At 40.4% G+C, this 26,699-nt stretch overlaps 1 protein-coding gene across 2 annotated transcripts in view; it reads left to right on the top strand.

Annotated features, from left to right (window-relative positions):
• Bet5 (blocked early in transport 5) overlaps positions 1-22,085 on the top strand; it is a 60,709-nt gene extending 38,624 nt beyond the window's left edge. For both annotated transcript variants that reach the window (XM_068380350.1, XM_068380351.1), the window contains exons 4-5: positions 21,212-21,367; positions 21,508-22,085. In XM_068380350.1, coding sequence (XP_068236451.1) covers positions 21,212-21,367; positions 21,508-21,636 — 285 coding nt within the window. In that variant the 3' untranslated portion in view covers positions 21,637-22,085. The remainder of the gene's footprint in view (positions 1-21,211; positions 21,368-21,507) is intronic.
• Positions 22,086-26,699: the final 4,614 nt, after the last annotated feature.

The following is a 26,699-nucleotide window of genomic DNA, read 5'->3' as shown; positions in this document are numbered from 1 at the left end:
GGATAATCTTCGATCTGTTTTAAAGATTATCTAGCGTTCATTTTTATTTATGCTACGCAGTCCTCAGTCTATCGTTACAGTAATGCTCTTTGTATCGATATTTATGAAAAGTACAATTTTCTTTAAAACCTAAGTTGTTAGATTATATTAGATAAAAGGAATATGTCATTTTCCTATTATATTGGCCGTTAGTATTTTTTCCTTAGCTAATCTGTTTACAAAGATTAAAGAGAATTAGCGTTCAGTTAATTTTTATACGACGTAGTATTCATGACAATCGATATAGTCACACGATTCTTTGTATCGTTGTTTACTTGTTCGTTTTTGGAATACTTAATTTTTTCGTATAATATTTATAAATGTTCCAATTGTTAAATGTGACTATTCGTCTTATATTGGAACCCCTTAATATTAAGGGTTGGTTTAAATTTATAGATATATTCTTTATTCCTATATCTATTCATGTAATATGTTAATATTTTTTATTAAATATTTTGTTACATTTTATATGGGATTCAGTGACTATTGCTTTCCCATTCAAGCCCTTGACAGAATAGTAAGTTCTCCCTCTACGGGCGTGTATACTTTTGGTTTTATACCAAAGAGCCAAAAATGCAAATTTTTAGTGCTAAATTAGTGCAGTGAATTTTATTCAATACAGTGGAGGGTGCTTCTGTTCGGACCTGTCATTATCCTAGCCTTAGACCTCTTTCAAGCTCCCGGACCCATGGGAGAAGTAAAGTCGAGCGGCGAAGGGAAACGAGAGGCATAGCCTGGCGCTTACCGTCTTGTAAGACCCGAGCAGAAGTCCCCTCGAGCGTTTTCTATTGACGATCCCCAGAACGCTCGCCCTCGCCGTAGGTAAGGCGAGGTAAAAGTGTTTTCTAACTTTAAACAATTGCGCGCATCAGGCGCGAAGCTGAAAACAAAATTAAAATCATTCTTGTCAGGTAATGAGCATTCAATGTTCTTACCTTTTAAAAAGAGCTGAACTTGATGGCGAGTGCCAAGCAGCTGAGCATGATGGCGCTCGCCAGGTGGCTGAGCATGGCACCTCGCGCCAAGCTGAGTGTGACGCCTCGCGCCAAGCTGAGCGTGACGCCTCGCGCCAAGCTGAGCGTGACACCTCGCGCCGAGCTGAGTGTGACGCCTCGCGCCAAGCTGAGCGTGACGCCTCGCGCCGAGCTGAGCGTGACGCCTCGCGCCGAGCTGTGCGTGACAACAACAGAGTGTTGGTTATCTAGCTTTCACTAGACGTGATTGGCATAGCTCCGAGCGTCTGGATCGCGAGCCTTTTTTAATCGCAAGCATTATTGTTCTGAAAGTCACGTGGCACTGAGCGTCAAGAGCTTGCATGACATCAAGTAGAACTTGATGTCTACATGACCATGAGTGTCTGGTGTTGAAACTTTGTTACGCCAGGCGCTATATTAAGAAATAAATATTAACTAGAAAGATATTATGTTCTCAGACCAGGGCCTGCTTGAACTAATTCTTGGTTGGGAGAGCTAGAATTAAACCTCTAAAGCATTGAGGTCAGAATTCAGAACCTTAAGGAGTTGACTCCTAGGAAACAAGACATCTCTACCTAGGTTAGAGACTTGTAGGAGGAAGGGAGTGACTCAGAAATTCATGAGAGTTTTCTGAAGTTTCCATTTTATTTTGTACCTGCTGCTCCTTGTTCCGCCTTCAGAGTTTTTTGCTAAGGAAGACGGCAAAGGAGTCTCTGTTTATTATTTTATTATTATTACTAGCCAAGCTACAACCCTAGTTGGAAAAGCAAGATGTTATAAGCCTAAGGGCTCCAATAGGGAAAGATGGCTCAGTGAGAGGAAATAAGGAAATAAATAAATGATGAGAATAAATTAACAATAAATCATTCTGAGAAAAGTAACAAAGTAAAAAAGACAGTGTTGATAGGGCAGTGCTTTAGCATGTCCTCATGCAGCAATAAGAACCTAACTGCAGATGTTGGTGCAGCAACACATTCAGCTGCAACAGCAGGAAGTGCATTAGAGCTTTTGTAAGGGGAGTCAATGCCCCCTTTTTTGCTGTATATGGCCTATCAGGATGTCAGAAGTTGGCAAAGCTTTAGTTCATACTGATAAAGATCTTGTTCCTGAGTCTGGTGTTCGGTACAGGCACCGCCGCTTCCGCCAGAGCGTGATGTAAGCGATGAGGAAGGCGAGTTGCGATCAAAGTTTTCTACATCGGTGTCACCTAATGTTGATCCTAGTTGGTCTATGCTGCTGGCATGAAGCAATGGCTCTCATCTGTTATGCAGTCTTATCAGCCTGCTGTTATCAAAGCGGTGGTTTGTCATGATTCTTTTCAGGACGCGTTGTCGCACAGGCGGCCTACCAGCAAACTAATTTTGAACAGCGTGATAAGGCTTCTATATCCCATTGAGAGTCTTCTCTTGATACCAGACATCAAACGGCCAAGCGTGTCATCAAGCGTTTACCTTCCAAGTGTGGCGACGATCGCTAGGCAGCTAAGCGCGACATTGGTCGTCAAGCTGAACGTGACGTCGAGCAACAAGCTCGTGAAGTCGAACGTCAAACAAACTGTGACGTCCAACGTCAGTCTCATACTGTTCAAGCTATGTCCAGAGGACAAAACTTCTCTATGAAGACTCATAACACTATGCTTGCAGCAGTAAAGAAGGTCCACTGGATGATCTCTTTAGATCTCCAGGATGCTTACTTCTACTTCCTCATCCATCTGAACTTCAAGCTACCGGAAGGTTCGTGTATGGGAGGAGGTTGTCGAGTTTTGAGTTCTTTGTCTAGGGCTAAGCACCACCCCTCAAATAGAGGGTGCGTCTGTGAGGACATATCGTTATGTCCTATCCTTAGACCTCTGGAAGGAAGTATTCCAGTTTCGGGCCTTAGGCTTCGTCCTCACCACTGCCCAACTAGTCTTCACAAAGATCATGATGAATGTGGCAAGCATGCTCCACTCAAGAGGCATCAGAGCCTCCTTGTACTTGGACGAACTAAGAGCCCCCTCACTCAATCACTGTCGGGAGGATTTACGTCTGACAATGAGTCTGTCAGAGGAGCTAGGACTTCTGGTGAATTCAGAGAAGTCTCAATTGATCCCTTCCCAGAAGATCCTTTATTTGGGGATGGAGATTCACAGTCTGACTTTTCAGGTTTTTCCATCACCTGCAAGAATACAGCTAGCTCTCTTAAGGCTTTGCGCCTTTCTAAAGAAGGAGTTTTGTTTAGTGAGGGAGTGGATGAGTCTCCTGGGAACCCTCTCTTCACTAGAACAATTTGTATGTCTGGGGAAACTAAATTTACGACCCCTTCAGTTCCATCTCAATTGCCATTGGAGCATAGAGGACAGCCTCGACAAGGAGAGCATTCCTCTTACGGAACCAATAAAAGAGTGCCTTCGTTGGTGGAACAACATAAACAGGCTGCAGGAAGGTCTCTCTTTGGAACAAAAGAGCCCAGACCATGTGTTGTTTTCCGACGCCTCGGACTCGGGGTGGGGAGCAACACTAGGAAAGTCACCGAGATTTCGGGTCTGGACAAAACAACAGCTAAATCTCCACATCAATCAAAAGGAGCTGTTAGCAGTCCTGTTGGCTCTCAAGGGGTTCGAGAAGCTAGTACTGAACAAAGTAATACAAATCAATGCAGACAATACCACAGCTTTGGCCTACATAGCGAAACAAGGGGGAACGCATTCGAGGTCTCGTAACGAGTTAGCAAACCTCTTCTCGTTTGGGCACATCAAAGAAAGATATCCCAGTTGACAAGATTCATTCAAGGGAAAAAGAATGTGAGGGCAGACAGCCTCAGCAAGAGGAATCAAGTTCTCCCCACAGAGTGGACACTGCATCTAGATGTATGCAAGAAACTTTGGCGGATTTGGGGCCGCCCCCTTATAGATCTATTCGCAACCTCAAAAACCAAAAGACTAGAGAATTATTGCTCCCCAGTTCCGGATCTCGAAGCGTCACACATAGATGCGTTCCTGATGGACTGGTCACACCTAGATGTGTACGTTTTCCCTCCATTCAAAGTGCTGCAGAGTACTACAAAAGTTTGTCTCACGAGGGAAGCAGATTGACGTTAATAGCCCCCTTCTGGACGTCAAGAGTTTGGTTCACAGAGGTACTGGAATGGTTGGTGGATGTTCCAAGAAACTTGCCATTAAGAATAGATCTTCTCAGACATCCCCACTTGGCAAGAAACCATTTAAACCTCCCAGCTCTATGTCTGACTGCTTTTAGACTTTCGAAAAACTCGCAAGACCTAGAGTATTTTCGAAGGAAGCAGCCAAGGCTATTGCTAGAGCAAGAAGAACTTCTACTATCAGGGTGTACCAATCCAAGTTGGAAGTTTTTAGAGCATGGTGTAAAACAAACTCAGTTTCTTCATCCAGTACCTCTATAGCTCAAATTGCCGATTTCTTTTTAGAGCTTAGAAGAACGCACAATTTCTCCTCCTCAACCATTAAAGGGTACAGGAGTATGTTAGCAGCAGTCTTCAGGCATAGACTTTAGACCTCTCAAATAACAAGTACCTTCAGGATCTCCTTAGATCATTTGAAACCTCTTAAGAAACGTCAACAGGATTCACCAGCCTGGAATTTAGACGTGGTTTTAAAATTTCTTTACAGTGACAGATTCGAACCTTTAAACTCTGCTTCTTTTAAAGATCTGACTTTAAGACATTTTTAGTAAGCTTAGCAACAGCTAAAAGGGTCAGTGAAGTTCATGCTTATAGCAAAAACATTGGCTTTAGAAACGGCAAAGCTATATGCTCCCTGCAGCTTGATTTTCTAGTAAAAAACGAACGACCTTCTCACCCAGGGCCAAAATCTTTCGAAATTGCTAACCTCTCTGATTTGGTGGGTGAGGAGCTGGAGAAGGTTCTTTGTCCTGTTAGAGCACTAAGGTTCTATTTAGACAGGACTAAAGGTTTAAGAGGCAGTTCAGAAGCTCTTTGGTGTGCAGTCAAAAAGCCTGATTTATCTATGTCTAAAAATGCCTTATCATATTTCATAAGACTTTTAATTAAAGAAGCTCACACACACTGTGGTGAGGCAGATCTTAAGCTCCTGAAAGTCAAGACTCATGAAGTTAGAGCTGTGGCAACTTCTGTGGCTTTTAAACAAAATCGTTCTCTGCAAAGTATGATGAATACAACATTTTGGAGAAGTAATCTCTATTCGCATCACTTTATTTAAAACGTGTCCACACTCTTTATGAGGACTGCTACACTTTGGGTCCATTCGTAGCAGCGAATGCAGTAGTAGGTGAAGGATCTACCACTACACTCCCTTAATCCCTAGTACCCTTTTCCCCTCTTGGAACTTGTATATGTTTTTATGATTGGAGGAAATTGTTATACAATCTTCCGCAATCTTTGACTTAGTCAGGTAGTCATTTGTTCCTTGAGAGTGCCCAGAACAAGGGTATTAGTTGAGGTCCTGTTAGCATAGAGGTTATTCACCGTTTGACAGCTCCTAGAGTTCTTCAGCCCCCTGGGTGGATCGCTGGTTCTCAAAGGACAGCAGACTTATTAATGCAGAGAACCATTGAAGTCAGCTTCCTTAATAGGTACGAACCCTTAAGCTAGTTTTGGTTTGAACTCTTAAGTGAAATTTCATTAATGTTGCTGTCTCTGACCCACCACCAAGGGTCTCAATCAGCTATTATATATAATCAGCGGGTAAGTTTAAATGTTTAAAATTGATATTTTCATAATAAAATAAATTTTTGAACATACCCGCTGGTTATATAACTTAAAATCCCCCCCTTCCTCCCCTCTAGAGACCTATGGGCATGGAAAATCTGATACTAGGAGGGATAGTTCGACCTAACTCCGTGGTGGCGCTAGTGTATACCTGGCATATCTGTGCGATTGCTGCGAGTTTTGAATTTTCTGCTGGACAGAAGCATAAAGCTATTATATATAACCAGCGGGTATGTTCAAAAATTTATTTTATTATGAAAATATCATTTTGCCTTTGTCCGCAACAGGTAGGCTTACGACTGCACTGTTATCTCGAATATTGGATCCTTTCCTACCTTTGTTTTAAGTGTTGATATTGTGTTTTGCTTTTTGTGATTGATCTTACAGGAGGATTCTGCTGCTCATTGACCAAATAAAAGGGCAAGGCTAGACCTTGATTATTTATCAGTTATGATTGAGCATCCATTGGCGCTCTACAGAAGGAGATTCCTCTGAACCTTCCAACGCCAGAACCGGGTGAGGAAACATCCTTTCTACGAGTTCTTGGGTTTATCAGATTACATAAAATTGGCAGAGCCCTCATAGCATCGTATGTAAGGAGGAAGTCTTCTATTGATGGGTTCTATCTGAAACCTCACAGTTCCATTTTGAGATTTGAGCTTCCCTGGTCCCATCAGGCGAAAGCTACAATCCAGAAGATCGAGCAGCAGGTTTCTGTTCCGAAGGCCTCCCTCAAGGCAGTGAGGTTGTCTGAACTCATTCCTCCAGTGATCTTTAAACAGAGAAGGTTTATGTGACTTGAAGGGGCACATTCCAATCCTTTGCTGCTTGATCCCTACGTTGCGTCCCTGATCACCAGGGTCTCGAGTAAAAATACTGTCTCAGTAGTCGGCGGTGTTGTCAGCAGCTGAAATAATTAATTTAAAACAGCCTTCATGTCAGCCTTGTAAACATGCTCTTGGCTGGATTACTGGTTGGGCACTATCTCTTATTTCAGTGTCAGTGAATCTTTCGGACTTGAAAGTCTGAAAGCAATACGAAGAACTTGTGCGGTCAAGGGCAAAGGCACTAGAGTTTTTGTTACACTGATGTGCGTTTCTCTGGGGTAACTGCATTCTTAAGAGATGCTGTGGTCAATAAGTTTGTACACCAGATGGTTTCCAGCGTCTCACTGGCGTTACGGAACACCCCAGTTGCACAGTGTTCAACCTTGTTCCCGCTTACAGAGGTCGCAGTAGTAGTCAAGAAGTGGGAGAAAGCAAGTCAGTCTACCTTTTTTAGAAGAGTAGCGTCCTCTAAACTGTCTCAACAGACATCTCCAAAAGTAAGACCTTGAGTGTTCTTTCCAGAATTCTTGAAGTGTTAGCTGTGTGTCATTAGTTACTTTGAAACACTTTCGGAAAAGGGCTTTTGTGGACAGTTTTTTAAAATTCAAAATGACCTGTTGGTCCATGGGCTGAAGAATCGGCGTCGTATTCGGTGGCAAGAATTTAACTTAGATGAAACTGAATTCATCAACTAATTCATCCTCTAAAGCAGGGAAAGGGGGGTGAGCAGGAGCATTGTCCATGATAAACGGGCAAACTTTTTGCCGTTAGATATTCCTTCACTTGGGGGCAAACACCTTGTGCACCCAATCATTGAAAAACTATCTGCCTTTATGCTTGCCCGCCACATAACAGGCCATTTACTTTTCATTATGTTGTTCTTTTTAAAGACCCGGGGGTTGTCTGAATGATAGACGAGCAAAGGTTTTATTTTACAGACACCGCCAGCATTTGCACACAACAGAAGAGTGAGCCTATTCTTCATAGGCTTGTGCCCAGGCAGTGATTTTTCCTCCTATGTAATGTATGTACTAGCTGGCATTTTTATTCCAGAATAACCTGGTCTCGTCTTCCTTTATATAAGCATTAAATTCTTTTACAAAGCTTTTGGCTGCAGCTGTCTTCGAGCTTGCTGCCTTGCCATGTCTTGTTACACGATGTATGCCAGTTCTGTTATTGAATTTTTCGAACCATCCTCTACTCTACTGGCTTTGAATGTACAGTAGGGTCCCGAATTAAGCGTGTTCGAATTACACGATTCCCCATTTCCACGATCGCTATTTTTCAAAAATAAATTTTCTGTATCCACGAGGCTGTTCAAAGTTCGCGAGTCAAGCACTACAAAATGTATCAAATCTATAGTCTTTTTAAGTATATTGGTAGCCCTAAATACGGTGATTTATAATAAATGTTACAAAACAATATTAACATTACATTTCATTAACATAATTTCATAATGAATAGCCTATTTAAGGATAAAATTCCACATCAACAATGAAATCAACTGTTGACTGTGCGAGTCCAGCTGACAAAATGTAAACAGAAATGTGGTTACGTTCTCGGCAATCTTTATCTTTCTCCAACCTTACGATAATTGTAATGGTAGTGTTAATGATGGTATATTAAAGCATTATTTTTGTTTAGTACAGTATAATTAAAAGCCTTATTTTTCCCTCTGGGCGTTCAAGGTTTTCACGAGTAGACTGGGTTCGTTTATCGGCAGTGAATAGCCTAAACTTCGGTAACGAGTCGTCAATATTTTGTCATATTTTAAACAGTAGGCTATACATTTGATTTGCAAACATTGGTTTTGTAGAGTAGACGGTAAAATAAAATCTAGAGAGAGAGAGAGATTTGATGGCAGAAATCTCTCTCTCTCTCTCTCTCTCTCTCTCTCTCTCTCTCTCTCTCTCTCTCTCTCTCTCTCTCTCTCTCTCTAGATTTTATTTTACCGTCTACTCTACAAAACCAATGTTTGCAAATCAAATGTATACTGTTTAAAATATGACAAAATATTGACGACTCGTTACCGAAGTTTAGGCTATTCACTGCCGATAAACGATAACAAACCCTTTAATGCAAACTAACTGTATCCTTTGATATTCCTCTATATTTATCACGAATTCCTTCTATACCTCCTCAGACACTCTTATTTCAAATATCTAAATTATTCTTATCACAACTAACACCATCTAGTCATTTTCATTCCATTATATCTATTATTCCTCTGGATCTTATTCCCTTTCCTTATTCTGTTTATTCGATGGGATTCGTTTTTCCCTTTACCGTCTTCCAGAATCTATTTTTAGCCACTGGCAACCAAATCCCCCCTTCCCCCGTCTCCTACCGTCTCCCCTGCGAGTCCACTCTCTCTCTCTCTCTCTCTCTCTCTCTCTCTCTCTCTCTCTCTCTCTCTCTCTCTCTCTCTCTCTCGTTATACAATACTTACAAATAGATGAAGAAACCAAAATCGGTTTTCTTGAAGTGTCAATTAAATACAAAACGAAAAAATTATACCGTGTATACATCCATTTCAATCATAGCTTAAAATACGGTAACCGATTTCGTCCGCAAACCACTATTTTTTAGGAAACACCATTCTATTCCAGAAAATTTTTACTCTTTAAATGTCAATTGCGCTATAATAAAACATGTACTTATGTTGTTAAATTTCGGGTGTGTTTTAAAAATCGAGTATTGCTAACTTATTTTTGTTTTACTTTTGGCTGTGATCACATCAGCTGATGTCTAGCTTCCGCGCGAATACAATAACAAAGAATTGTTTACACCATTTCTTAACTTATTCAAACCATCTTTACAGTTAATATTACATAAACACCAATGTGTTATAACCTATCATATTTATTGTTTAGTACTTTAAAACCATCCCTCTCTCTCTCTCTCTCTCTCTCTCTCTCTCTCTCTCTCTCTCTCTCTCATCGAACGTTATAGCGGTAACCTAATTGTTCGGTGACTTTAAAAATAGGCCTAGTACTTTCTTTTTTTACCTTTTTTTTTGCATATGGATCCATAATTGAGGTGGGTACAAGTTGACTTATAACTGAAGTTAGGAAAAGTATTTTGGATATGGAAAGGACAATTATCTTTCGTAACAGTTTAGAATTATCTTAAGTTATCACTCTGTCATTAGCGGCAGTTTGCTATTCTGGATTAAACGCATAAGGAAAAAAAAAATTTCCAGCTTTGCTACGAATTTAGGAATTTATATGGATACGGTAAGTAAAACATTTGTAATAACATAATGTTTACTAAATGTTTGTAATATCATTAGTTATGACTTAGATCATGTGTGTTTAATGCATTCGTTTGTTTATTATGATCGATGATGGAGCGTAAACAAATGGAAGGTTTCCGTTTCAGGCGGCATCATAAAGAAAAGCATTTCATAAATGGCATTCATTTCATTTATTTGAAAGTTCTAATAAAAAATAATTAGAACATTGGTAATAACAAATTCAACATATAATCTATACTTGGTAAAATTGCTGTCAATTCAAAAACACAGATGTATAAATGCGTCTGTTTCTTCGTTGTGATCAGAGATAAACGTAAACAAAACATTGGTTGTCGTTTTCTATTGTGCTTTTTAGCGTGTTTAGGAAAAGCATGATATAAAATCGCCTTTATTTTGATAATTCTGGATTTTCAATCATACAACAAGCTAGTCTATAGAGTGATGGTTTTGCTATTCACCAGTTGTATTATACAATAGATATGACAAACATTAAAATTTGTCTGTATTTTGGGTTGTGTTATAACGGGAAATATATGGTGTTTACGCCTATCCTGGTTGTAATTTTAACCATTTTTCAAGTTATTAGAACTTTAAAGTATATTAAATGTTTTATTTATTTACAAGAACAATTTGATATTGTAAAGAAATACAGTATACTACAAAGAAAGTATTGGAAATGGGTAGTAAACACATTTGAATTGGCAAATTGCTGGTTGCCATGGCCGCAATGGAATTATTTCTGTTAGTTGTGTGTTTCGAAATTCGCGATTTTCCATTTCCACGAGGTCATTAATCGACCAAATTCTCGCATAATTCGGGACCCTACTGTAAATGTTTCACTTTTGGCATTTCTTCTAGGCCTTTTCTTTTCTAGGTCACCGTAAATTTGGAAGGCTTTTTCACAATTAAAAGCTTCACTAATGGTATCATTGGCTAACTCCTTTTCCCTGATGAATATTAGTAGCAGATTTTCCATTTCCTCCATTACCTGTGACCTTTGCTTCGTTATCAAAGTCACACCTTTTGGAACATTAGCTGCCTTTATCACTTCTTTTTTCTTGAAGAAAATTAAAATCGTTGATTTTGGAATGCCATACTGTGCAGCGAGATCCGAAACACGAACGGCATTTTCAAATTTGGCAATAATTTCCTTTTTTAGTTCAATTGTCATTCTCACTGTCTTCCTCTTCTCTTTCTGTTCACTCCTGGCTTTCTTTGAACCCATTATGAACGCCCAGAATTAATAAAAAAAAAAGCAAAAAAATTCAGATTAGCACAATCTAAAACACAAGGGAATGCGTGTCTTCCTTCGATGGCAGGCTGGCTCAAACTGACGCTGTGAAGGTGGTGGGCGGGATGCTGTGCAGACCTGTTTGGGTCGACTCTGCTGGTCGAGTTCCGAAAACTTGTTCAAATTCGGAGACATTTGGAACTCACATTTTTTGGTCGAATACCGATTTGTTCAAGTACCGAGGTGCCCCTGTACAAACCTTTTGTTTTTTAAAATAGGAAATGTTTTTAGCAGAGCTGGAATGGCTGTTTAAGGAGCCCAGCCAGAATGTCAATATATATGGGGGTACTGTATAGGAAGAAAAATGCAACATCTTGAAAAAAATTCACTGAGCTTCATAAGGCAATGGAAAATGCGTATACAGAATATTTTGTCAAAATTCCTCTACTTTCAGAGTTACAGGGTAATTAGTAAAAGTAACTCAATAAACCAAAAACATTGTTCCTTACAAGAAAATGCAGTATTTCTTGTTACCATAAATTTTGACAATTATATTTTAATGTAAAAGAAATTGTGAACAACGGCATCTATATAGCTTCCATGAGTCACAAGACGATATACTACACGGTAAATTACACCCTTCGCCGTTCAGTCCTACCACAAACCTCAGAGAGAGTACATGTCTGAGTTTGACCTCTGGCATTCACTTATTTTTGTTTGTTTTTCTTATTTTTGGCAAGAATTTTATCATTTCAAAGAGGAAAAGACAATTTCAACATCTTGCTAACATAAGGAAGAAGAAAATTTGCTCTATTAAGAGTTCAGAGGTTGGTAATATCGGTAGTGACGCAGAGAGAGCGAGAGAGAGGGAGAGAGAGAGAGGTGTGGATGAAGGAGCGGCTACCTTGCCTGACAGGAGCATAAAGAAGCAAGGTATTAAGCAAAAGGATCTTCATTTATGATTGAATTATGATAAATAGTTTTGTTTTCGTTTATTGATATCCATAAAGGAACATAAAATTCATAATAATCATTGTCTTTGTAAAAATACAAAGAAAAGCTTTGAACGCCCTCTGACATTTACTCGTTTTTAAGTTTGTTTTTCTCGTTTTCGGTAAGAGTATCTCAAAACTATACTTTTTAACCATCAAATTCTATTTTCTCCACTTGTTTTAAAGTTATAGTATTGAAATTTGTTATATAACTTACAAAGACATTATAAAACGATCAAATGTTTCCCTTTTTTCCAATTTTTGTTTCATTTTTTTTTTTCTCAATTTTTCCCCTCGATTTTTAGGGTAAATTTTTAACATAATGAAAAAATTCATATCTAGCAAAAAAAAAAAAAATGACTTAGAAATAAACTAATTTTTTTGGCAGTCTATATAGGGTAGTAATCCCAGGTCTTGATATTGATTATCAAGGGAGGAGATAGAATTTGAAAAACACTCATTTTCAGGATAATTCGCCTTGGCGTCGCAAAACCAAAGGTCAGAGGCCAAAATCCCATGTAGTTTAGAAATGTTCTAAGTCACCTTGTTAAGTGGTACGAATGTCATAGTCCTCTCTTTAAAAAACGGCATTAGCCGGCCGGCCCCCTTAACCCTGGATAGGTACGGTGGGTCGTTTGCGACCCCGAGCGTCAAAAAAAAACAGGTTTTTCTCACGTGACTCACCCCTGTGACTGAATTTGTGGGTGATCGACCTGCAGGAGGTGTCTCCCCTACACGCTCTAGTAGTGTCCAGATGTGCATTGCTGTAGCTGTACTCCTTCCCCGATTTCTGAGACGCGTCGGGGTCGTTCGCGTCCGAGTTTACCCTTCTGAGGTAGTTTGCATAATTATCAAAGTTATTACGTATTATGAAATTGTCGTAGAATGGTGCAACTTGTATAGGTTATCAGTTGTGGAAAGTCTTGGTGGATTGTTTGGCTACCATGTGCATGTTTTTTTTTTAGTTAAAATGTCGTTCATCACCACGAGGACCATTTTACCGCGAGTGCCCCTTTTTCATTTTTTTTTCATTTTTTTGCCAAGTCATTTTTCCGTAAGATATTGCCAAATAGTGTCGTAAAACTTTTGCTTGTTTAGTGTTGGAAAGTGTGTCTAGATGATCTGGCTACCCATGCATGACTTTGTTTTTGTCAGATACGACGTAGTTATTGGTATATTGGGTATTTAACTGCGGTTACCAATTTCTGTTTTTTTTTCAATATTTGTAAAAATTACTACGTAGTAAGGAATTGCCGTATATTATTCATTTTTTTTTCATGTTTATGTGTTAGAAAGTGTGCCTTGATGGTTGGGCTAACACGTGCATGTCTTTTTTTTTATCTGAGATGTCGTATATTAGAATGTCGGGCATTTTACCGCGAGTGTCCCTTTTTAATTTTTTTTAATTTTTTTGCCAAGTCATTTTTCCGTAAGATATTGCGAAATAGTGTCGTAAAACTTTTGCTTTTTTAATGTTGGAAAGTGTGTCTAGATGATCTGGCTACCCATGCGTGATTTTGTTTTTGTCAGATACGACGTAGTTATTGGTATATTGGGTATTTAACTGCGGTTGCCAATTTCTGTTTTTTTTTCAATATTTGTAAAAATTTACTACGTAGTAAGGAATTGCCGTATATTATTGATTTTTTTTTCATGTTTATGTGTTAGAAAGTGTGCCTTGATGGTTGGGCTAACACGTGCATGTCTTTTTTTTTTATCTGAGATGCCGTATATTAGAATGTTGGGCATTTTTCCGCGAGTGCCCCTTTTTATTTGTTTTGCATTTTTTTGCTTAGTCATGTTACCGTAAGGAATTGGCAAGTAGTGTCGCAAAACTTATATTTTTATAGTGTTGGAAAGTGTTTCTAGATGATCTGGCTACCCATGCCTATTTTTTTTTTAGCCAGATATGGCGTATATATAAGTATGTGTTCGATTTTCCTGTGATTGCCATTTTTTCGTTTTTTCCCATTTCTTTCAAAATTACTACGTACTAAGGAACTATCACAGAGTAATATTTCATTTATATGTTTATTTGTCGGAAAATATGCCTTGATGGTTTGCCTAGCACGTGGCTGAAATTTTTTTTTTCTGAAATGCCGTATATTAGAATGGCCATTTTTCCACGAGTGCCCCTTTTTATTTGTTTTGCATTTTTTTGCTTAGTCATGTTACCGTAAGGAATTGGCAAGTAGTGTCGCAAAACTTATATTTTTATAGTGTTGGAAAGTGTTTCTAGATGATCTGGCTACCCATGCCTATCTTTTTTTTTTAGCCAGATATGGCGTATATATAGGTATGTGTTCGATTTTCCGGTGATTGCCATTTTTTAGTTTTTTCCCAATTCTTTCAAAATTACTACGTACTAAGGAACTATCACAGAGTAATGATTCCTCAAGATGTTTATTTGTCGGAAAATTTTGTTTACTTTTTTTTTGATTGAATATCATCAAATTTTTTTAGCTAAAATATTGTTTTACATTTTTTTTTTTCGATTTTATTTCCCTTCAAAAAAAATTTTTTGGGTCAGAATTTTAATTTTATAGTCGTAAAATAATCGACAATTATCCAGCAACCCACCATACAATTTTCATGCATATCCAATAATAATTAGATTAGTAAATAACACCTTGAAATTGACATACCCTTCCTACATTTCAAGTGGCAGATTAGGGAGTCTGAGTCAGTGTGGTTGGCGGCCATTTTGTGGACATATCCGAAGCGTAAGCTGCCCTATCTATATATATTCTTGTTCCCTATAGAATTTGTGATATTTTGGTATATTTTTACCTGCATAAATATCATATTATATATTAAATATATGTATTTTTTTACGAAATTTCCAAGTACTCAAAAAATTACCTTTAGATATGGCCCCTGATATAAATGTAATTTACAAAATAATGAAGATTTTTTTACATATTTCTATTTTAGGATAACATATGTTTATTCCCTAAAAAAATTAGCCACTTCCTATTTCATTTGGGTACCCAAAAAAATTCATGAAATTTGGACAATTTTTTCTGGCCAAAAAAAGTTACCCTTTTTTTCTCATTTCAGATCTTCACCTCCATGGGTCTGACTTCATCCAAAATACATCAAGATGTGTCCTAAACATTCAAGAATCAATTCCTAAAAGGATTTGTGTATATATGTATAAACTTTTTTTTTTATGAATTTTTATGTCAGGTCTTTTTTTTTTCTACTTAATTTTTTAAAATATTTATAATAAATAGTTTTTCTGCAGATGAGTAGTATTTATCTTTACAGTTGTTTTAAGCATTCATTGAAGTTTTTTTTGGCAAAAGAAAAAAGGAGGTTACTGCAAAAACTGATTTTTCAAGAATTTTTTTTGGCGTCGGGGTCGTTCGCGTCCGAGTATACCCTTAAAGGGGTGTCCGAGGACCGTACCTATCCAGGGTTAAATCATTAACAAGATTGTCAACAACAGCTGGTGAGTGTGTGCGAGTAGCCCGGCCCACTCTCCTGTCTAAGACTTCAATTTTGTGTTTAGCCATTATATATATAAGTACTGCAGCGTAATGCATCCTATTCAAGGGCTGTTTAATTTTTTTTTTACAGTTTAAAGTTTAAATGATTGATATTTGGCTTCATGTTAATAATGAAACAAAGCAGTAAAGCGAAACCTCTCGATACAAAATTTTCTGTATACAGTATCAAAAACTCATTATACGAAAAGACTTACAAAGGTTTTCTCTCCTCATATTACAAAAAAAAAAAACCACTCAGGATATGGATTAAACTTTAAGCTCGCCATAATCGTCCTGCTCTCCCATTGGAGAGCTTACGGGAGAAAGCTTGATTTTTCTGCTGTGCGTTATCACACGCAAAACCCTTTTCCAGTCTTATTCATGCCTCCCAATACAGAAACATATTAGACTTGACAATCTCCTCTGTGTTTGGTTCGAACGAGAGTCTGCTCAAACGCTGAGCGCTGGCAACACCTCTACCTTTTCCATAAGAGAAGAGCCCACCTATACACTAAATGTTAGCAAGGTGCACGGGCAACCTCCCCTTGCTGACGAGGTCTGCGCAACTACAGTTGTTTAGCAACACCCCTATAGTGAGGTTCTGGAACAAGGTACTTTGGTTGCGCAAGCGTTATCACCTTTACGATCGCCAGGGATATGTAAACCTGCAGCAACACAATCCTCCAGATTATTTGCCACAGATGCGAATACTGTACTTGCCCACCGCTTGCGGCTATCGCATCCCAACATTGTGACCTCGAGGCATAATGAGTCTCGTTTGACAGTTATTGCCGCAAGTATGAATGCTTTCTGACCGCTTGCGGTACCCCTAATCCTACGATTGTTCGGAAGAAACAGAGGCTACTGAGATGAGTCATGCGATAATCTCAGACTTCTTATCACTACGGGATAGCACATTCTTCAGAACGCTCACATGGTGCTGGCTTGCGATCCCTTGTGATCTCTGCCTTACCCCGTCATGCCCTCGAGGCACAACGGTCTTGTAAGACATAACCTTTCGAGGTTATTCCCTTAAGCCTCTATTCCCAATGGGATGGAATCAGCTCATGCTTATGTTTATGAACAATAAGAAACAAATATTCGCTTGCTTACAGGTAAGCAGACGGGCAAGTGCCTACTACCGACAAAGGTCTGAACTCTGATTGCTTTGTTAGTTGCATGTGCTCCTTGTAGGTGGATACATGTCCACAATGCTTGGGCTAGTCAACAATCATTTTTCTTTTGAGCAATGATTTTGTGTTTCGTCACACACACAGTCTTCCCACAAGCGAATCCATTAGCTACCTCATGGGAGCTCATAACACAAAAATGTGTTCACGATGCTCAAACTCGTGTACTAGCTCTTAACCTGAGCAGGGAAGTTATGATTTGACACCTGCATGCAGGCAAGCAAGCTAATACTGCCGATAAAGGCTGCTTGCTGACTTCGCTTCACCAGTTGCATTTACTACCCTCGCGGCTGTATGAGTGCCCCTGAGGAGTGGCAATAGCTCCTACCTTGACATAGGTAGTCTGCCCTCAAGTGGGCTCCTCCTTTATATCCATCATAAGGGATACCTGTCATCAGGGACAAGGAGGTCTTGTTTGCGAACAAAACCCAGATCTTTGTTCTTCTCTGGGATACCCGACACAGGATATTCCTACCGTAAGATTGGCGGAAACTTACCGAATGTACAGTATAGAAAATGTGACTGTAGATACATCTCTATCTTGCCTTTCGGAATATTTGCTTGCGACCGAGTGTTCGTTTGACAGCGATCAACTCTGGAGGTTCACTGTAATGTCGTTATTTGCTAGTAATAACTGGACTACTCAGTTTTTACCAGTCTGGAAGTGGACATGCACGACCAACTGCCCTTCTAGCAAAGGCTATTGGTGGACAAAGATTCATCATCCCTTTGCCGCATGACATCACAAGAATCAACTTGAAAAGTTTACTTGTTAGGCAACTAGTCGCCGCCCTCCAATACCCAGATGAGAATCGATCTTTTGCTTGAAAGTCAATGATCCTGGTTCATCTTAATTGGGGTTTGTCAACAGACACAATCCCCGTGAGGTGCTGGCTTTCCTACTGGCTAGTTAGCTGACCAGGTAGCTCAGTCTGTCCCAGTTTCTGATGGAATCAGAAGTGAAGACTTAGGTTTTACCTGGAAGGGTTGCTTGTACATCCTGCTTCCCTTTTTCCTTGAGTCATGATATGTGCTAGATCATGCAGGATCACGCTCCAGGGCAGTAAGTCAACAGCAGGGCATCTCTTTCACCCGTCTTGCCAGGGGAAGGTGCCACAGAAATAGGGAATGATAGGAGACCGCAGGGTCTGATCTTCGAACGATCCTAATCCTCCACACGAAATGACGCGTTCCCTCTTTTCCCCTTCCGTTGACTAAGCATCAGTGTCTTTCAGCACTGGTTATCACTGAAGGTTATCCTTCAAGGCTATACTTAGATTCATCCTTTCAGATTGAATTTGCCGGTATAGGGTGCGAATCTCTGGCCTACACTTAACCCCTCAAGTGTTCGCAAAAATTTTCACTCTACTTGTAATCATGGTCAATGCCTATGCAGGCCGGCGCTTTCATCCCTTAGACGAGTGGTTAAATTCCAGGAGACTCAATGGAGTGGTTTCTCTGACGAGTCACCCTTTTTGGGGGTTTTTACCTTGTCTCAAGATAAAATAAGCAAGAATTAATCCTGGTAACTTTCATGAGAACTGGCATATTTAGAAAGGCAAATAGCCTCTAAGAGACAAAGTTGCTCCGTCCAATCAGGGAAAAGGATTCAGGGAAGCGGAATGTCCCTTCCTCAAGTGAGTCTTCTTTCGGGCCCACCGATAGCTGTGCCTGCTGGGGTACCTTAACTTCGGAGTTCTTTGGCCCTGCCAAAAGTCATAGCTTAAGTTCCTTCTAGTGGCAACTGGGTGGTCCTTTCGGTGTTAGCAGTGATTCTACGGACTTGAGAGTCTGATCCAGAGTTGGGAGGTGGAGATCACCAACCTTCTCAGGGGAGTAAATCACCTTTCTCCTTACCCAACTTTCAATGCTCTTGGGTGAGACATCAAAAGAAAGAGGGGAGGGGGCCTCACTTGTTGTTACACATGGCCTCTGAGCTATGTTCCAACACATATCGGCAATCCCACACAAGTCTGCGATGTTGCTGGCACTTAATCTCTTCCAAAAACTCCCTTCATGTCACCTTGTGTTTTTATCAAAGCACAGTGGTGGTAGAATACCCAGACAAAGGTATTCTTGGCATGGCATAGAACATCCAGTCTAAGATATTCTTGTATAACTACAGTACTGTACTGTTCATCTATCCATTAGAAGATGGAGGTGGACGTGAAACAACTCTATTGTCATCTGTAACCTGATTCAGCGTGGGGTAAGGAGAACCTCCTAACAGTCATTCTGACCAGGCAGACTCGGATACTGGGCTAGGAAGGATTTTTCTCTCCCTCAGTTACTCATCTAAGTCTTGATCGTGGCAGGAGTTGCAGACAAGATTTCAGATCAGGACGTCTGGTGTCCAAAAGTTTTCTAGAGTACTGTTAACCAGTACGGAGTAACCAGGCACCCCTATTAGAGGTACTCCGACATCAGGAGTGTGCTTAGGCCCTCCTTTCCCTTCTGTCTGATGAGGAGACTCGTTCATAAAAGTGCATCAACAGAGTGATCGATGACCCTAATAGCTCGTCAGTGGCAACAGGCAGAATAATACCCAGATCTTTTTCTGCCTGCAGAGATATTTAGAGAAATATTCTCTCCTTTTGACAGCTACTCATACAACCTCACTCCGGGACTCACCATAATTAGTCGTGTCCCTATGACCCCTCACCTTGAGGATATTTAACATCACCTCCCTCAGATGGCTGGATAACCCCGTAAGTCGTCGATTTGCCTTCCATCAGGCCAGTGGTTTATCCACTAAGGTTGAGATCATGGAAAGAAGCCTTGGGATGTTCAATATCTCTTCCAGGAAAAGGAGTCTTGCTCAGTCTCGACTGTCACAGAATGCCTCTCGGCTTTAAGCCTCGCCTTCAAACCTAGCAGAGTTAACTTTTCTCTATGACAGAATTGTCTCTCATACAGTTTCTAGCATACCTCACCTCAGTTAGAAGTTAGACCTCCTTGGAACGTAGTCTCCATACTATGAGATCTGAAAGGAGCGTCTAATGAACTGCTGCGTCATTAGACTGACTTGACACTCAAGATAGTCTTCCTTCTTGCTCTCACCCCAGCAAAGAGGGTCAGCAAGTTGCATGGTCTTTCTTACAATGTACATTCATGGGGATGACAAGCAACACTAGGTTTTGTCCGTGAGTTTGTTGCCAATATTCAAAATCCGGCTTTAGCAGTACCAAGATGTGTGCCCTTCTGGATGGAGACTTCATTCTGTAACTGATGATCCAGATCAACAGTTACTATGCCCTCGAAGGGCTCTCAGGTCTTACCTCAAACGAACCACATGACTTATCTCACATTAACAAAATGTTTGTTAGCACGTAACAAAATGTATGTTAGCATGTACAGGGTCAAAAGGAGAGTCACAAGGAATAAAATCTCCTTGTAGATTTGACAGGTAATAAATCGCACCTAAAATCTTAGCTCTCCCCTGCAAGGGTGTAGATCCAGAGCTCATGCTAGGGGCAGTAGCATGTCTCTAACATGCAAAAAAAAAAAAAACTTTGTGGTGCAGGTAATGCAAGTGGGTGTTTGGAAGCCTCAGACGACCTTCACAGCCCACTACCTGCAAGACATAACCCACAGGAATCTGGACACCTTCTCCATTGGTCCTGTGGTGGTTGTCTATGTGGGTTAAACACCTCAAGCTCCCTTGTGGGACAAGTAGCAGTCGGTTGAGGGCAGGCGTTACCCGGGATTAGTGTGGTATGAAGGATACAATGACTGGCCTCTTCTTTCTTCATCTTACTCTCTCTTGGGGGTACAGCACCTTCGGTACGCTGCAAGCTGGCTGCCCCCGTCTGCAGATGTGAACCATTTTCCATTGTGTAACCTGATATACGAGATATATATTTGTTATGTCCCCATCCTCCCAGCAAGGTGGGAGTCGGGAAATGTTTAAGGACAAGCCAGCAGAGTTTTAGTACTCCAATAATTCTTACCTGAACAAGTCACATTGCTTAGTTATCACACAATCACATTGATTGCTCATACTGTTAACTCTTGCATATGCACAAGAATTTAGTAAGGTGTCAGGGTTTTCCTTTGTTAATCTTGTGGAAAATATGTAGCCTCACTCCTGGTCAAAAGCTAGTCCACCTAAGGATGAGTCTTTCCCTAGATAGAGCGAAAGGGTTTGTATTGTGTCGGAACAAATAGCAAACTTGGAAGTAATTTGTGTTTTTCCTAACGATACAAACCTCAAGCTCTTTATACAGATTTGTCTCGCTATCACCTATCCCCCAACAAGTCCTGCCCGAAATCAAAAGTGACGGTATAGCACGTGTGTGTGAGCGGGGTGGCCGGAACTACCGCCACTACCACACCCAACTACCAGTGGGTGGTTTTACCTCTCTAAGAGTCTTATGGCTAGTTTCAACTTTGCCGAAAGTATATTTCTTATAAAAAGTTCAAGATTTATATCGTTAGGAAAAATACAAATTACTTCCAAATTTTTTATTTTGATAATAGGGGTTTAGTAATAAAGAATTTGCTTCAGGTATCTCCTGTGGACCTCAAAGATGGCTTCCTGACTTATAAAACAAATAAATACTGCCTCAACTTATATGAAACGCCGTCTAGAATAAAGTTTATCATGAACACTGACATTTATGCCCAAGGAATCAGAGATCTACTCCATCAAATTTACACACAAGTGAGTGGTATTACTTACAAGTATATTTTTAAATGAAATATTTTATTTACTGTAAAGGTTTAATGATTGGAAATTATTGAAATACTTTGTTACAGTTATGATGAAAATTTCTTACATTTTTTGTTTACCTCTTTCTCCAGGTGTATGTGGAAAATGTGGTTTATAATCCCCTTTGTCGGCTTGACAAACCAATTGAGAGCGAGCTGTTTGCAGCAAAATTAGATGAAGTTGTTAAACAAAGTTCTGCATTTGCTTCAAGACCACCTTAGTGTTGGAAAAGATTTCGCATGACAGGTTATCATTAATTCTTTGGTACCAATGTTGTTTTTGTTTATTTTATTTGAATAATTTATTCTTTCAGTAAAGGAAGATTTGTATGTCTTAGAACAATATGTTATATAAAGTATTCAAACTTTAGTTATGATATATCCAAAGAGAAAAACAGTTTCACTTGCTTGAAAATATTTTTCCAACTTAGTAATTCAGAAAAAGCTACTTAGTAATTCTGTGCATCTGTCATAGTACTGTATTGGTTTTAGTTAAACCTAACATTATTGAATGATTGGGTATGGAATAAACCTTCAAATATTGATTTTCTCTAGGTATTTAGACTTTTTGTATTATTTCTCATGCAATCATAGATGTGTTACAGTAAACTTTTTATCACCCTTGTATATTGCAGTGACTTTTAATACAGCTCTTAAATCCTTGAATGTAACCGATTGAATTTTTACTTCCTCTATTAGGAAAGAAGACAGGATTATAATTCCCTGTAACATTTGGCTAGGTTATAGATGGCATAGTATGTCTTAATCAGTATAGCCATTTATGCATGAAAACTTATGAGAATTTTTTGGGGAAAATTTTTTTTTTCCTCAAACTATTTTGGGATTAATGTGCTGTGGAGTCTCCAAGGGCTTTATTGTAATTGATACAACAAAAAATCCAATACCACATAATTTTAAATACCAAAGAAATATTCTCTCTTGCTGTAGGGCTAGTGCTTCATTGTACAAAGCCTAGACTCAGTGTGTATCAGGAAGACTTACAGGTTCAGGGTCAGTTGAACCCAACACAGCATCTCCAATGCTAATACTGTACTGTTCTGGAAACAACACTACCCTACCCGAGTGCTCAGCTACAATTTTCATTTTCATCTACTGTTGAGTAACAGTAATTAATTTCTGATTTAAATATACACTATTTATAAAATATTAAAGCTAGTAAAATTATGATTTCCATGGCTTCAAACAATTGCTATCCGTAAGTGCCTTCACAAGCACTAAATAAAAATATTAAAACCAATAATCTCTATTTAAAGAGCTAATTGTATGGAATAAAAAGCAAAGAATACTAACTATAAATTAACTAGAACATCAGTAACACATTTAAAAATGTTTACGCTTACCAATAAGAGCACATAACTCATAACATAACCTGAATAAAGGAATACAACACTATAAACAGTAATACCTCTAGATATGAAAATCTCATTATACAAAAAGATATACGATTTTTTTGCCTCATTATGAAAAGACCCTTGGTGTACAAAATGAAATTTGCCTGGCTACTGAAAAATAATTTTGAAATATATGCGCCGCACAAACTCGTGTTGGTGATTTCGATTTCGTACATATAGTTTTCATGTTGCTTTATTCAACCCATAATTATATAGCCATGGGTCCTAAGAATGTTACTGATGTTCAAAGAAGGAAGTGGATGCTGTCTATGGAGAAGCAGCTGAAGATATTCAAGAAATATGAAGCTGGCATGCGATCGAGTGTGATCGCAAAGGAGTATGGCCAAAATCTGTCGACGATAGGCACCATCCTTTAAGAGAAGGAAGCCATCAAAGCAGCTACACTTTCTAATGATGTGACTGTTCTTCCTAGTAAGAGGAGTCACATCCATGATGAGATGGAAACTACTTATCCTCTGGGTTTAGGACAAGGAAATCGCTGGAGACTACAGTCATACCTCTCGACACGGAAAAATCTGTTATAAAATTTTCACATTGCGAAACGAGATGAAGAATTTTACGACATCACGAAAAATGTTTTGAACAATGAAACGAGGTATAGTACGAGAGCCCGACCGTCCCCGAGACTACTTTTAAAATTCGCTTGCCGCCATCCTCCCATGCTCCTATGGGTTATCTCCCTACTCGGGTGCTAGATCCTGCTCTCCTCTTGGTCAGCATCTACTGTACTGTATCCCATCATGCATCTACACATTGGCATTCCTCTTCCATTTTTTTCAGCAGTGGCATTGTACACATCGACTTTTTGTTTGTGATTTTGCTTTCATAAATACTGTACTGTACTGTACTGTGTTGCAATATTATGTTACTTTATTAGCCATAGGTCCCAAGAATGTTGCTGATGCACAGGGGAAGAAGAGCAAGATGCTTTCTATGAAGACGAAGATTGAAATAATCAAGGATTATGAGGCTGGGGCATGCGGTTAGGTGAAGGAGTACAGTATGGTCGAAATCTGTCTATGATAGGAACGATCCTGAAACAGATGGGTCACTAAAGCAGCTACACCTCCTAAGGGCGTGACTATTTTCTCCAGCAAGGGGAGCCATGTCCACGATGAGATGGAGAGACTACTGCTTATTTGGATTATGGGCAAGGAAATAGCTGGAGACACGATCACCGCAACGATAATCTGCCAGAAGGCCAACGCCATTTTCGGTGATCTTGTACGCAAGAAAAGAAACTACATGGGCATAAGCCTATGAAAGACAGGCTTACCTTTGCAAACACCACTGGGGATTATAAGATGAAACCCCTGCTGGTGTATCACTCTAAAACTTCTCAAACCATCAAGGCCCACAAACTAAGGAGAAGTTTCCGGTGATGTGGTCTAGATAAAGCCTGGGTAACTAGAACCGTGTTCATCGAGTGGGTAAACCTTTGTTTTGGCCGGACTGTGAAAAAATATTTGGAAGAGAAGAGCCTACCCCTGAAATGCCTGCTGGTATTGAACAATGCCCCTGCTCACCCTCCTGGCCTCGATGATTTTATCTTCACAACAGATTTTTCATTTATCAAGGTTCTCTATCTTCCGCCTAACATCTCCCCACTCTTTCAGCCCAAGGACCAGCAAGTGATTTCCAACTTCAAGAAATTACACGAAATATCTTTTCATGAGATGTTTTGAAATCACTGACAAACCCTCATCCTTTGGGAATTTAGGAAGAATCATTTTGATCTTTGTGTTATTCCTCAAAGTCATTGATACAGCATGGCGGGAAGTTTCAAGGTGCACCTTGAACTCTGCATGGAAGAAGCTGTGGCCTGATGCCATCTCTGCATGAGATTTCGAGGACTTCCAGGTAGGCCAAGCTGAAGCCAAAGCCAATTCCGAAAAAGTTGACGATCCTGAACCTGTTGCTTAATCTGAGGGTGCCGAAATCGTTACACTCGTCCCGGGACGTTGATGAGCAAGAAAAGGGGTGTTTATGTGAAAAGGATAAGACTTCTTTAATAGCAGTGTTCTGCTTGAAAGGGTTTTTCGCAGGCTTATGACTTGTCTCCCCACAGGATAAGCTCTAAGCACAACAGTTGCTGGTGAGGAAGGTCGAGCTTTGATGGCCTCATGAAAGAGGGAGTCCTGGCTCGCCTTTCTCTACTTCTCTGTCACTGTCCTCGAGAGGAAACAAGGCCAGAGACCTAGACCTAATCGAGGAGTTATGAAGCCGAGATTCCCTCTTTGGGACCTGTTTCTGGAACCTGGAAATGATGGTATCATGCCTCTTCATAACATTGGTTCGCTGCGTTATGTTAAGAATTCAATCATCCTCACACCTTAGAAGACTTAAGACGCTGCTTCTCGAGACCAGATAGATCTTCGTTCGTGGCAAGAAAGTCAACAGTCCCGGACCAGTGGTCATCCACGAGGAAGCCTGAAGAGTTGCTTTCACCAGTCTTTCATATCATATTCTGCGCCTCCAACGACGAGAAAGTCACCATCTGTGTGGCCAGCTGCTTCATCATCAGATCTCGGAATAAAGCCAATACTGACGTCGCCATCTGCATGGACAGCTGTCGTTGTCCGACCTTGGGACGACAAGGCTGACACTGCCTGATCCAATGGCAGAGGAGACTGATTATCATCCCAAATATCATAATACTTCGGTCTCACGAACCGAAGAAGTAACTTTTCGATGACTTACTCACCCTGAGGGAGTCCCATCTTGCAGAAATCTGAGTCAACCTTGGCATTGGACACAGCACACGTCAATTGCCACGTCTCTCTGCTTGGGAGGGGTGTGCGCCGGGCCTCCCAGAGTCCATTAACTATACAGATGCTGGCGAGAACCTGCACAAATGCAGATTATGATTTTCCTTCCTCCATGTAGGGAGCCTTAGGGCTAGCAGCTAGAAGGAGATTGTCGAATGAGTGGTCTGAATCAGAGTCAAGGTTGTCCTCTGGGTTGGCTATCGGAGAACGAGATCTAGAGGGGACAACACTGACCTCTTGTACAGGCTCAGATGTAGTCGCCAGGACCTGCTTTTGAAGCTTTGGAGCCTTTAAGGGCTTGGAGGCCCAATTCTTCAGGAAGGTCTATGCTTAATTGCACTTGCTGGGCTTGCCCATGAAAGAGGGAAGAACACTAGAGGAGTCCTCTACTGCCCTTGCAACCGAGGTCGGTTTCTCCAGGCCTGGCACCGGAATGGGAGGTCCCTCCGAAGCAGAGTACACGATTTCAATAGGCGAGAGCCTGTAAGAGTAAGCTAAAGAGAATCTTCCTGGGGGATCACGATCCCCTACTGGTCCTGGGATGGAATGTGTCACCAGCCGGAGGAGTGACATGTCTAGGTCGACGCTGCTTCTGACAAGGTTAATTGTGAACCACTCCCAACCTTTCCCATGTGGATCAATGTCTTACGTTTTTATTTTGATTCCCAAAGACTCTAGACTGCCACCTAGCTGCATGTTCCTTTTGTATCGATAGAGGAACCTTGAGGGACAGCAGCCATAAAAGGTGTCGGACACATGGCAACAGCAGGAGCAGAGAGATAGGCTCATGTGCAGCCAGAGCTGCCATTGCTAACGTCGGCACTGGCGGTCTCAAGGCCTGAGGTAGGAAAGAAGTCTTGCTACCGATGTTCGTAGAGCGATGCAATCTTGGGTCAGAGGGTGCCAGTGTTCATGTGGTGCACAGCAACCTAACTAGGGACTGTCAAAACCAGGTCTGTCAAGGATACTGGGAGAGCAGGGATGATGGTGACCGCTGCTCAAGAAGAATCTCTTGGGGGAGAGGCTTGGGAGACAAACCTGATGCTATTGGTTCACTGACGACTTGACTCTGTACTGGAGCATA

The sequence above is a fragment of the Palaemon carinicauda genome, chromosome 9 (assembly GCF_036898095.1).
Source record: "Palaemon carinicauda isolate YSFRI2023 chromosome 9, ASM3689809v2, whole genome shotgun sequence".
Taxonomy (NCBI): domain Eukaryota; kingdom Metazoa; phylum Arthropoda; class Malacostraca; order Decapoda; family Palaemonidae; genus Palaemon; species Palaemon carinicauda.
The sequence above is the reverse complement of the archived record's forward strand: the minus strand, read 5'-3'. Positions and strand labels throughout refer to the sequence as shown.